The sequence below is a fragment of the Neophocaena asiaeorientalis genome, unplaced genomic scaffold (assembly GCF_003031525.2).
Source record: "Neophocaena asiaeorientalis asiaeorientalis breed wild unplaced genomic scaffold, Neophocaena_asiaeorientalis_V1.1 scaffold43, whole genome shotgun sequence".
Lineage (NCBI taxonomy): Eukaryota > Metazoa > Chordata > Mammalia > Artiodactyla > Phocoenidae > Neophocaena > Neophocaena asiaeorientalis.
In genome coordinates, this window is record NW_020173674.1 from 6,494,228 (window position 1) to 6,507,096 (window position 12,869).

At 56.7% G+C, this 12,869-nt stretch overlaps 2 protein-coding genes across 2 annotated transcripts in view; one reads left to right on the forward strand and one right to left on the reverse strand.

Moving 5' to 3' along the window:
- Positions 1–742: 742 nt before the first annotated feature.
- On the forward strand, positions 743–9,219 carry CATSPER1 (cation channel sperm associated 1). The gene is made up of 12 exons (XM_024749413.1): positions 743–1,712; positions 2,621–2,833; positions 3,774–3,887; positions 4,056–4,212; positions 4,456–4,547; positions 4,695–4,838; positions 5,003–5,066; positions 5,222–5,294; positions 5,435–5,492; positions 6,904–6,979; positions 8,949–9,036; positions 9,193–9,219. The coding sequence occupies exons 1-12, from the start codon at positions 743–745 to the stop codon at positions 9,217–9,219; spliced, it is 2,076 nt and encodes a 691-aa protein (XP_024605181.1).
- A 2,551-nt stretch (positions 9,220–11,770) lies between these two features.
- The window catches only part of CST6 (cystatin E/M), a 2,230-nt gene continuing 1,131 nt past the window's right edge, over positions 11,771–12,869 (reverse strand). The window contains 2 exon segments of the mRNA XM_024749012.1: positions 11,771–11,982; positions 12,309–12,434. Of these exon segments, the coding sequence (XP_024604780.1) occupies positions 11,899–11,982; positions 12,309–12,434 (210 nt within the window). The 3' untranslated portion in view covers positions 11,771–11,898.

A 12,869-nucleotide genomic window follows, 5' to 3' on the forward strand; every position in this document is an offset into this window, starting at 1 on the left:
TTCTTAATGTAGGTCCTCAGTAAATAATGGCTGATGGTTTTATTTTAGTAATAACCCAAGAGAGGTATTTCCTCTTCATCCCTGTCAGTGATGAAGGAGAGAATAACGATATTAGTTAACATTTACTGTGCTGCAAGTATAAGTTTTACATATCTTAACTTTTTTGATCCTTTGAGGTAGGTGTTATTATCCCCATTTTACAGAGGAAGAAACTGAGGCATAGGAAGATTAAGCAGCTAGCCCACGGCCACACACCTACTTACAGTGGAGTTGGGCAGTTTGAACCTTAGAGCCAGTTGGTATCTAGGTACAACTGGGGACTGGACCATTTGCCTTCTTGAAGTTTTTTCCAGTAACAGAGCTAAACTTGCTAAAGCAACTGCTGGGGCCTGTGGTGTCACCCCAGAATTCTCTGTCCAGCTTTCCCATTGACCTGCTGGGTCACCTTGGGCCAGTCCCTTCCCCTTTCTTGACCTCAGTTTCATCCTTTTACATTGAGGAGGTTAGACACACCGATCCTTGATTCTGGACTGTAGCCCAGGAGGAGGCATTTGGGAATTAGGCCTACTAAGGGGCCTGTTTGTGACATCATAGAGGGGAGAATTCCATGAGAAGGCAGGCTTTCCTAGAAGCCCCAGTGCCACGGCTTAGGCGAGAAAGGCAATCCAGGAAGGGCTCTTAGGCCCACATCTTGAGCTTTCCTCAGTCCGGGGTTCACAGCATAGTCGTGGATCAACCCTCGATGGCTGAAAAGGCTCAACGTGAGGCAGACACTGATGACTCGGATGTGTTCTCTCACCCCAGCTCACCAACCACACACCACAGGCCAGGCCATGGTGGAGTCCACCGCCATCACCGAAGGGTGTCCGGTCCCCATGGTGAGTCCCACCATCATGGCATATCCCCTCATCGTGATGGATCTCAAGACTTCCATGACAATGCCTTCTCCCGCCATTCCCACCGCTTCCACCACTCCTCATCCCTCTTCCCGGATACTTCCTGTGATGCTTTCATCTCCCACCATTCCTATGGTGAGGACCACTTTGATGATGAGCACCGCCACGGTAGCAGGAGACATCATGGGAGGCCCCACCAACATAGGGAGTCCTACCACCACGGGATACTCCAGCAGCACAGGGAGTCCCACCACCATGGTGGGTTTCACCACCACAGTGAGGTTTCCCACCATAGTGGGCTTTATCACCAAGGTGTGCCTTACAACCATGGAGGCTTCTCCCACTCTGGTAGCCCTGCCCAACACAGTGAGGCCCATCACCATGGGGGGCACGACCATCATGAAGCCCATCACCACAGAAGGCCTGCCTCCATGGGGTCCTACCACCGTGACGAGCACCTCCACGGCCACCGTGACGAGCGCCAGCACAGAGAGCACCAGCACGGTGCACATCCTCGTGATTACCTCCACCGAGAGCACCGCTATGGGGAGTACCGTCGTGGTAGCTCCCAACTCTTTGGCCCACACACGTCCCACAGTGTGGCCTCAGCCTCCCTCGGCTCTGCCTGTTCTCGTCAAGTAGCCCCCCAACCTAGCAAGCCAGATAGACAGAGCTCGGCCTTCAGCTTGGCTTGTTCCCTGAACACAGCGTACTCACACCCTGCCCAGACCTCCAGCAAACTCCATCCTCAGGGCTCCTTCTCTAAAACCTCGGAAAGCTGGCCCGAAGAAGACGAGCAGATTCAGAAGCACAAAAGTGAGTCTTGGCTTGCCCCCCACCCCCCGACTCCAGCTGCCCGGCCCAGATTCCACACCTGAGTCAGGCCCTGCGCGTCCTTCCGCCGATCGTGAGGCTTGCTCTCACCTGCAGGTGTATCCCACTGGCTATTCGCTCGCCTGACTGTTCACCATCCAACCTTTTATTCCTGGGATTGGGCACTTCTCCAGACTGCCGGTTGTTGGTTCATGCAGTCACTGCTTTATTTATTCGCACGTTCACTTCTCGAACATTTCCTCTTCTCTAGTATGAAGGCTGGGGGTGATCACTTATACAGCTGATCCCAGGCTACCCAGTGAGAGGGGTCTAGCATCCGTATCAGAACATTTACCACCGTGGATTGTTTGTCCATGTTTCCCCCACTGAACTGTGAGTTTCTTGAGGCCAGAGGCTGGAACCAGTGCCTGAATGAGGGCCTGGTTAGAGGGCAGGGAGGGACTTTGGCTGTTAACATATGATCCCCCAAACTTGGCCCCTGGTAGTTCCGTAAACACGGCATCAGCTTCACAAACAAGCAGTGAGGGATGAGTGTCTAACTGTTTGTGGGCAGAAAAGTCAGCCAACAGGGGTGATGTTTCAGCAGAATCTTGGAGGGAGAGGGAGAGTTTACCAAGAGGATGGGGTGGCGAGGAGGATGGGGTCTTCTGTATGTAAGTTGCCATGTGACTTAAAGAAAAGCATGGAGGTGTAGGAGCGTGAGCTCAAGCAGACCTCAAATCCCAAGCAAGCTGGCATCTGTCGGGGAAGGGGTCAAGCCTGTGGCTCCTATACCAGCACAGGACTAGCACGGAGGCACCTGAGTGAGCTCATGGCAGGCAGGCCTGGGAGGGAGACCGGATCGCCGTGTCCCTTTCCCCCATGGGCTTGGCTTTCTGGCCCTTTCACAGCTGGCCGAGCCCCACGAACCCACAAGAAGCTGCACACTGTGGACCTCTTCTATTTGTTGTGGGAAAAATTAAGCCACCTCATTTGGGGCCTTTCGAGAATGCTCAGGAAACTGACTGACTCCCTGGCCTTTGAAGCCTTCATCGTCTTCATCGTCTGCCTCAACACCATCATGCTCGTGGCCCAGACCTTCGCTGAAGTCGAGGTCCGGGGTGGTAAGAGCCAGGGAGCCCTGTTCACATGGAGAAGGCCACTGATGTTGTCCCAAACCTCCCGTGGGCCGGATCAAGTGCCAGGGGATTTATATCGCGTATCCCATTTGATCCTCACCCTGGGAAGTAAGCGGCATTGCCCGGCAGTAGAGTGAGGCTCAGAGAGTTTTGCTGAAGTCAACCAGCCCGCCAGAGGCAGAAAAGCCCAATAAATTTGAGGTTTGCTGTTTTGGACTATAGCCACCAGGTGGCGCATCAGCTCTAAGTACGCTGCTTTGCGGGAAGGATGCCCAGAACCCAGGTCAGCTGGAAGGGCCAGGAGATTGTGCAAGCAGGAGGCCCTGGAGGGATGAGGGTGGGAAACCTGGGAAGATGGTCCCTAAAACCCTGGGGCGCAAAGTGAAGGTAAGGACCTGCCACAGGTCCCATAAACTAAGGAGAGAAGAAGAGTGATGTTTCTTGCAAGCTGTTTCAGGCTCCATTCTAAGCCCTTTACTATGTGAAAAGCATTTTTTTTTTTTTTTGCGGTACACGGGCCTCTCACTGTTGTGGCCTCTCCCGTTGCGGAGCACAGGCTCCAGACGCGCAGGCTCAGCGGCCATGGCTGACGGGCCCAGCCGCTCCGCGGCATGTGGGATCTTCCCGGACCGGGGCACGAACCCGTGTCCCCTGCCTCGGCAGGCGGACTCTCAACCACTGCGCCACCTGGGAAGCCCGTGAAAAACATTTAATGCTTGTGAAAATTCTATCAGGCAGACTGTTATTATCACCATTTTATAGGCAAGAAGAGTGAGTCACAGAGCAGTTAAAACACACAGCCACTGGGCAGAGTCAGGTTCTCCCTAAATGGCTGAGTGTGAGGTTCCAGTGGGGAGGAGGAAGGAGAGGCTGGGTTGCTGGGGAGACCCCTGAGTGAGACCCCCCTCCCCCGTGTCCCCCACAGAGTGGTACTTCATGGCCTTGGACTCCATCTTCCTCTGCATCTACGTGGTGGAAGCTGTGCTCAAAATCATTGCTCTGGGCCTCAAGTATTTTTTGGACCCCTGGAACAACCTGGGTGGGTAGGGATGGGGCGTGTGTGTGTGTGTGTGTGTGTGTGTGTGTGTGTGTGTGTAGTGGGAGCCCCTGAACTGCCCAGGGGCGACAAGAGCAGGGGGTGTTGGCACTGGGAGGTCTGTGAGCCTGGGCAGGAGCCCATTACACCCAGGTGCCCCTGTTTCTGTAGATTTCTTCATCATGATCATGGCTGTGCTGGAGTTCATACTCATGCAGATCAACTCTTCCTCCATGCGCGTGGTCTACAACCAAAGCATCTTCCGCATCTTCAAGGTCTTCAAGAGCCTGCGAGCCTTGCGAGCTATCCGGGTCCTGCGGAGGCTCAGGTCAGCGGACCCACAGCTGCCCACAAGGAGGCTGCAGACTCCAGCCTGCTTTTCCTGCCATCCACTAGGATCAACCTCTTTATTTTCCAGAGAGGGTCTGGGACACCCCCCGCCCCAAGTCACTAGCAAATCAGGGACCTCCCACCCCTGTAATCAGCAGTCTGAAACCTGTAATCAGCTCTGACTGCTAGACACTGATCCCCACCCCACTGACTCAGCCTCTCTCTCAACCTCTGCCCACAGCTTCCTGACCAGCCTCCAGGAAGTGACCGGGACCCTGGCCCAGTCCTTGCCGTCCATCACCGCCATCCTCATCCTCATGTTCACCTGTGTCTGTATCCTGTGCCACAGGGGCTGGGGTGGGAGAGTGAGATGCTGCAATGGATGGAGTTGGGGGTAGGGGCCAGGAACTGGGGGTGGCAGGGAGAGAGGAAGAAGGGGAGAGAGGACCCTGTGAGCCTGGTTTGGTCCTCAACAGCCAGTCCTGTTCTCTGTGGTGCTCCGGGCACTGTTCCGCTACTCTGACCCCAAGCGCTTCCAGAACATCTTCACCACCATCTTCACCCTCTTCACCTTGCTCACCCTGGACGACTGGTCCCTCATCTACCTGGACAGTCGAGCCCAGGGTAGGGCAGGCCTCAGGCTGGGTGGAGGGCAGGGGCTGGCTGAGTGGGCAGACCCTGAGGGCTCAGTTACCCCATCTGAAAAGTGGGGCTTCTGAGGCTGGCTGGCAGGGGTGTGGTGAGGACCGGCAAGGAACTCACAGCTCGAACGACCCCCTCTCTCCCAGGCGCCTGGTACATCATCCCCATTCTTATGATATATATCATCATCCAGTACTTCATCTTCCTCAAGTGAGGCCCCCACTGGCCTGTGCTCCCCAGCTTCACTTCCCCCAGCCTAACCCCGGGGCATCCCATCCCCTCCCCTCTCACCATGGCTCTGCCACGATGAACCCAGAGGAGGGTTCAGGGCCTCCCCTCCAGCCTCCTCCTGTCTCCCGCCCCAGCCTGGTGATTGCCGTCCTGGTGGATAACTTCCAGATGGCCCTGCTCAAAGGCCTGGAGAAAGTGAAGCAGGAGGTAGTGAGGGAGTGGGGCAGGGGGACGAATCAGGAAGACACGGGGAGGGGGACACAGAAGCTGGAGGGAAGGAAGGAAGGTGCTCCAGGGATGGGCAGACATGGGACGCTGGCAGAACTGAGGCCTCTTCTTCGCAGAAGGCCTCCCAGATCCATGAGAAGCTACTGGATGACTCACTGACAGAGCTCATGGAAGCAGGTACCAGCAGCCTGCTTCTTCCCGGGCAGGCACAGAGCTCCAGGCTCAGCTTTATTTATCTATCTATCTACCTATTTATTTATTTATTTTTGGCCACGCTGCGCGGCTAGAGGGATCTTAGTTCCCCAACCAGAGGTCAAACTCAGGCCCCGGCAGTGAAAGCGCCAAGTCCTAACCACTGGACATACTGCCAGGGAATTCCCGACGCCCAGCTTTAGAGTCTTAGAACCTGACACTCAGGAGAACTTTCAGAGCTTAGAACTTCGGTCCAAAAAGCTCCACGACTAACCGCCAACAACCAATTAAACTGACAGTCAATTCTTGAAAGACCCACTTGCAAAACAACTAATTAGCCAAATTACGATGCACCAAACATTCGTTCCTGTTAATAGCTTACAAAGTTTATAGCAGTTGGTCTTATATGAGGTGGCTTCAACTGTCTTTGAGGCTTTTGTCAAGGTGTTATACCCACTTGTCCAGAGTCACTCAAAGTGTCTATAAAAATTGAGTCTATAAAAAGGAAGTTTTCTGTACATGTTCATCTTTACACACCTGACTTTCTGGGTAAATAGATTTTGAGCCAATTGCTTTGCCTCCTGCTTAAAGACCTTCAGAACTTTAGAATCTGAGCTCCAGAATCCCACTCTTAGGATCATCAACACCAGAGGACTAAGGGCCCTCAGGGGTCACCTGGACCCCCACCTGCCCTCTCCATCATGAACACTCAGTGCAGAAAAGCTTAAGCAAAAAGAGGAATTAACTGTCTTAAATTATTAGCAACTTGAGAGTTCATGGGCTTTCAGGAACGGCTGGATCCAGGACCCAATGATGGTTGAGATTTGGTCTCCTTCCAGTTCTCTGCTCTGTGGCTCTCTGTGTGGTTTTGTGCTTAGGGTGCTCTTCCTTTGTGGTGGGAAAGTGACCACCTGCAACTCTAGTCCCAAATCCTCACAGTTTAAGTATCCCAAGCTCTCCCAGCAGGGGTCCCCTTCTCCCAGCAGTTCGAACAACATCCCAGAAATGAATCTCCTTGGCTCAGGTTGGTCACCTGCCTATTTCTGAACCAATCGCTACGGCTGAAAGGACAGGCTATTCTGCTTGGCCAGGCTTGAGTCACATGTCCTTAGAGCTGGGGGGTGGGGTCAACCCCAGCTAGGCAACGTGCACCGAAAGGGGTGGGGGTGGTTCCCCAGGAAAACTGGGAAACTTTTACCAGAAGAAGAGGGAACACATGCTGGATGGGCACACAAACAAAACACACTCCATGCCCGGAGAAACAATCTCTTTGGGGTCATCCTGGACAAAAACCCCTTTAGCTCCTGTTTGACTATCGCCATGACACACGGGGTTTCCTCCACCTTCTCTCAATCCAGGCAGCGTCTTGACCTCCCCCTTCTTTCCCTACATGCAGAGCCTGAAGAGGTGATAAGTGGACACACTATACAGAAGCAGCTCATTGAGAAAAAATTTGGAGGCATGACTGAGAAGTAAGGAGATGCAAAGGGAGGGGAGGCCTCAGGTCTAAGGGGAGAGGTCCGGGGGCCAGACCGGTGGGCCGCTGTGGGAAAGGGGCATTGCCCGCCTCTCTGGAAGGGCGGTAGAGCCCTAAGGCTTATGTAGAGCCTGTGGGTGGGATGTGGAGGCCTTGAGTGGCTTCTGCTCACTCAGAGTCAGCTGGTACCACCAAGAGAATCCCACCAGCAGCACCTGAAGGGCCACGAGAGCCCCTCTGAGGCCGAGGGCCCAGGGCAGGGGCAGCGGACAGAGGCTGCAGGAGCAGGGGTTCTGCTCATCTTTTTGCTCCAGAAGCATCCCTGATCCTTGCTCTGTGCCAGGTTCTGTGAGGACTTCAGAGGCCCAAAGCGGACACAGACTAGCACCTGTCCGTGAGGGGCCCCCTCTAAAGACCTTGGCGGGGCCACGTAGGGTGGGTGGACTCCAGCTGGCTTCAGGGATGGGGAGGGTGGGTCAGGAAACAGCTCGGTAAAGGCCTGGGAGGCAGATGTCAACGCGAGTGGCCGGCTGGGCCAGGACAGCTGGGGACTTGTGGCTGTGCTCATGGCCAGGGGTCCTTGGCACAGACCCTGGCTCTCAGGCCTGGCTCCCCAGAGAACCAGCCTGACTGCTGGCACCTTCCAGGCTCTTCTTGGCCACCGACAGAGCTTGAGCGCCAAGCCCTCCATGATCACGGCCCCACCCCACACCTCCAGCACATCCTGGCTTTACGTACAGCACAGCACATACTTCTCCACCTTCAGGCCTTTGCCCACACTGTTCTCTCTGCCTGGAATGTTCTCTGGCTGCCAACACCAGGCTCAGGTGATCAAGAGCCGGAAAAGCTGAGATCCAATCCTGCTCGTTTCATCTCCCTGCCGCCCTCCCGGCTGTGCCCTCCCGGCCGCCCTCCACCCTCCACGTTCCAGACCCTGGTACCTTGGCCTGGGCTCCTCTGTGATGCTTTCCCTGGGGGTTTCTCGGCCTCCAAACTCTTCTCCACTGGCCCACCTCCACCTCCACTGACAGTGGTCTTGTTTTCGTTGTTTAGTTTGTTTGAATCTTTTTTTTCTTCCTTCGTTTTTCTTTTTAATGATTTAGAGACTGATCTTTGTTAAACGTAGTTTTGGCCTTCCCTGCCTTCCCCGAGTTTACAGCCCTACAAGGCCTCCTGTCTCCCTTAGCTTAAGGTCCGGGCGCCCTGCTTTGACCTCCCCTGGATGTCTCCACCTTGAATTCATCCGTCCCGAGGCGCACCCCGGCCCCCAGTACACTCCTTGCTGCTCACAGACCTTAGCGCACCAGAAACCGGGTCTGAGCTCAGCAAACCCTCAAGTGTCTTTCAAGCTCAGCTCAGTGACGCTTCCTCCAGAAGCCTTTCCTGATCCCCAGTACTTGGGTGAGGTTTTCCTCCTCTGGGCCCCTCGATGCCCTCTGTTTATACTTATCACAAGTGTAAACACCCTCGGTTTGCTTTCCTGGCTCTGCCACAGACTGAGCTTCTTAAGGGCAGCGGCTGTTTCTTATTTGTTTCCATGTCCTCGGAGCACTGTGCAGTGTTCTTTGATTTCAGGGTTATATGATGGCTGGATTGATAAGACAGGCTGGCAGTGAAGGAGTTAATGAATGGGTAGTGGGTGGGGCTGGGGGTTTAGGTGGATGGCTGACTGTGAAGGGGTGGGGGGCGGGGCCGGGGAAGAGCAGGTGGATGGAGGGATAGGTGAGTGAGGGAAAGGGCGGGGCGGCCCCAAGGGTGAGGAATGGCTAGATAGACGGGTGGGGATGCGGGTAGGTGGTTGAGTGGGTGCAGGAGTCAGCATGGGGTAGCTTGGACGCCTGTAGGCATGGGCGGTTTGGAGGTAAACAGTTTAATCGTCAGAACCTTCTGTGGTACCGGCAGCTGGTGGCAGCAGGGGCGCGGATATGTGGAAAAGGAAATATACCATGGAGGGCCACACACAGAGAAGTGGCACCGGTGGCTGGACATTACCAGCAGAAATTCCGATCCCAGGCAGCTGTCATCGATGAGATTGTGGACACCGCGTTTGAGGTGAACCAGGCAGGACCTGGGAGGAGCCAGATGGAGGGGGAGGGCACTGGAAGGCCGGGCCTCCGGGGCTTTGCCTGGAAGCCGCCCTGAGTAACAGTGGTGTGGGCCTCTGGGAGGCAGAGGGCTGGCGCCATCACCTGCCACCCCACCCCGCAGGCTGGAGATGAGGACTTCAGGAAGTGATCCCCAGAGTGGCAGCCCGAGTCCAGGCTTCAGCCTCTGGCAGGCTCTCCCCCGGGTCGGGCCAAGTCCCCATCTCTGCTGGAAAGATCACTGGGCCTGCAGGGCTGGGCCCCAACAGAGCTTTAAAACCCCAGGTGGCTCCGTGTCCTCCCTGGCTGGGCCCGAGCCGCAAGGGAACCTGTGGGCCTGCACACACGTGCATCCTCGGGCGTGTGTGCCAGTGTTTCAGGTGAAAGGCTCTGTCCCTGGATCCCTCCCTGCCCCACTGGGGCCTGGCATCCTGGCCTGGCAGGGCCTTAACAGCAGCCAGCGGGGTGACGTGGAAAGTGGGCCAGACTCAGTGCTGGAGGGAGAGGGAGCGGTCACCCTGTTTTGGGGAGGGAGGCCCGTCTGGCCCAGGAGACAGGAGAAAAAGAACAGGACGGTTGTCAGGGCCCGAGGGACCAGGATGCTCCAGAAACGAGGTCTCAGAGCCCAGGCCTACCGGCACCGTCAGCATCCAGCAGAAGGGTGCCAGCTCGATGGGGGCAGCCTGAGTTCAGAAGGCAGAGGTCGTTGCCATGCCCTGCCCTGCCTGGGGTCAGGCTAAAGAGCCTCAGTGAGGGGAGGGAGGGTGGAGGCTGCTCAAGTCCTTGTGGCCTCGGGGTGGGGGGCCGGGTGTGTGTGGAGTGGACAAGCCTCTGTTAGAGGGAAGCAAGGGATGAGTTCCCCTGCTTTTAGCCTGAGCCTGGGCAGGATGCCCAAGACGGCGGCGGGGCACTGAGCACTAAGTCAAGCCCAGCCAGAGGGAGGGAGGCCTCCCACCAGATGGGGAGTGAAGCTAGCAGAATGAAGCTGGAGGGGATCGGGACAGAACCCGGGAGTGGGAGCTGAGAGGTGACAGACAGTTTTGCCAGCCACCCCCCTACCTCCAGTGCGGACCAGACAGTGGTGACGTCTTCAGGCCCCAGGACAGAAGCAGCGCCTCTCCTCCCTTGGCCCGGCCGAGGGTGCGGGCTGGCCCAGGGCCCGGGCATCGACTGTGCGGAGGAAATGCCATCTGGGATTTGGGCACAGATTCCGGGGGTGGAGAGGCCACCCGGCCTCACCTCACCCCACCACCTCACACACTGATTCAACAAACATTTCCTGCCACTTCTCACCCCGTGGCAGCCACTCAGGAGGCTCCTGCTGGGTGGCACATGGGAGCTCTTCCAGCGGCTGCCCCACCGCAGGCCCCCGGGCTGTCTGCACGGCCATATCCGACAGGCTTGAGCCGCTGGGAGGCTGGAAGTTTTCCCTCCATCCCTCATTCCTGTCACACTCAGCCCCTCAAGCTTCCAGGTGGGAATCAGTTCATTTGCCATCTCCCCATCCCCACCCCCTACGGCCTCCCAGGGCTCTAGAGGGCAGGGCCTGGGAGCTGGGGCTGTTCCTCAGTAAGTGCCAGCATCGGCAGGGAGCCAGGCAGGCATGAGCAGACGCGAGGCCTGGCCGGCCGGGCCCCAGAGTGCTCTCCACAGCCACCCTGTCCAGCCGCCTGGGCCTAGGGGTGCCCGCACCTCATGCTCCCACAGGATCTGCTTCCTGCCCATCCTGTCTCAGGCATGGGTGTGTGTCTGCATCTGAGGAACAGCTCCGGCTGGGGCAGGTGTGTACCTGGGGCTGTGTGTTTTGGGGTGTATTCTCCAGGTTATCCTCGGGATGCGGGTGTTGCTTCTGTGTGTGTGTGTGTTTCCGGTTTGCTAGGTTATGTGTGTCTTTTTCTGGATATATGTGTGGTGTCTGGGAGCAATCTGAGGGTGCATGGTGGGTTTATGTGTCTGTCTGGCGTCTTGCGAAGTTCTGGATGTGTGTGTGTGCGTGTGTAGTGAGCGTTAATTCCAGCCACAAATTCAGGTGCGCAAAAAATGTTCCATCTCTTCTTCAAATCACATTGAATTGCATCTGTCCCCTTATCCCTCCTACGGACAGTGGATTTGACCTCGGTCCCCTTGGCGCTCCCTGCCAGCCCCTTGCAGGCGTCTTGCTCAGGACAAAGCACTGGGGAGTCCTTCCGGCATGTGGTCCACAGGGTCCAGCCTTCGTGGTCTCTTGGCCTGCAGGGGCTCTGCCACGTCTGGGCCACATGCTGGTATAAGAATCTCACAGGCTGAGAGCTCAGTGCACTGGGGCCAGGCTGGCTAAATCTCTCACGCGCCACTCTGAGTCGTCCTGGCAACTGAGAAGAAGCAGAACTCAGGTGCGGCTCGGAGCCTTCACTGGCTCCCGTCCCTTTCCAGTCTTGGGGCATCATCCCTCTTCTGTGACTTCGTCTCCGAACCCATAACTCTGCCAATATTGGGAGTCTCTAGAGGTTCGTTCCTCTACGTCTGTGATGCTGGGGTGTTCGGGGGACCCCAAATTTGGGAGCTGAACTTTGCACCCTTAGCACCGTCTGGGCTGAGACAGCAGAAGCTCAGCTGTGGGTGGTGTGGGCACCCTGTCAGCTGGAGGCAGGTATTGGGAGCTGCCGAGAGTGGGACTGGGGAACAGGAGAGGGAGGAAGAGTGAGGCACTCAGAAGAGACCAATGCAAGAAGCAGTGCTCGCAATTTATTGCCACACATATGGTCCAGGAACCTGACATGCCCTCCACCGATGCGCTCACTCCTGCCCAGACCCGCCTGCTCCCTCCCTCCCCCAAGCCCACAGGGGTCTACTACAGGGTCACACAGTCGTGCTTTAGAAGTTGGAAGGAGTTCTGCCAGGGAACCATAAGGATCTCAAAGTCACAGCGCAGCTTCTGCAAATAGATCATGAGGAAAGGAGGGGTGAGCCCAGGCCCCAGGCCGCTTGCTGCCCACAGTCAGCCCTGTGCCTGCAGTGCTCCGGGATGCAAGGAGGAACATCAAGTTAGATGCCAGGACCAGAGCCCAGATCTTCCCAGCCCAGCCCCTCACTCCACGGGGAGCCCCAGCCTGCTCCTCTCTGCACCTCACACTGCTCTCAAGGCTGAGTCATCCAGGAGGCAGGGACAGGGCCAGCCAGACCAATTCGAGCTGTACAACCCGAGGGCCCAGCCGCTGGCCACTGGGTGAGCTGATGCCTGGCTGGGGGCAGGGCTGTTACCTCCTGCTGCACCCCTGCGGCCAGGGGGCAGGTGGTGAGGTCTATGTGGTCTCCAGCCACGGCATTCTTCCGACAGGCCGTGTTCCCCATCTCCACGGTCAGGTAGTACTTGATGCCTGCCACCAACTGAGGCAGAGGTGGGGGCAGGTCAGGGGTGCCGGGGGACAACCTTTGACCTGGACCTCTCACCTCCCTCCGTTTGCTCCCATCTCCCATTACCTTCCCTAGGACATATCCAGCACACCACCTTTGGGATTCAGGTCTGGGAGGGGGGGAGAGGAAGGGCGGGGAGGGGGGCTGCAGGCAGTTCTGGTGGGGAGCCCTGGGGAGAGGGGCAGAGCCTGGGCCACGCAGGAGGCTGAGACCCAAGTCCACACAACTGCCCCATCTCCCTCACCACCCCCCCCCAACTCGCCCATCCCGGCAGGGACTAGTGTGAGGCTAGTGAGGTAGCCATGCAAATTCAGGGTTGGATCTTATTCGAAATTTAGATATTCTGTTCCGCAATAAGTTTTGGCATTAATTGGATTTTGAAAAATATGTTGTATTAAAATGCCATGC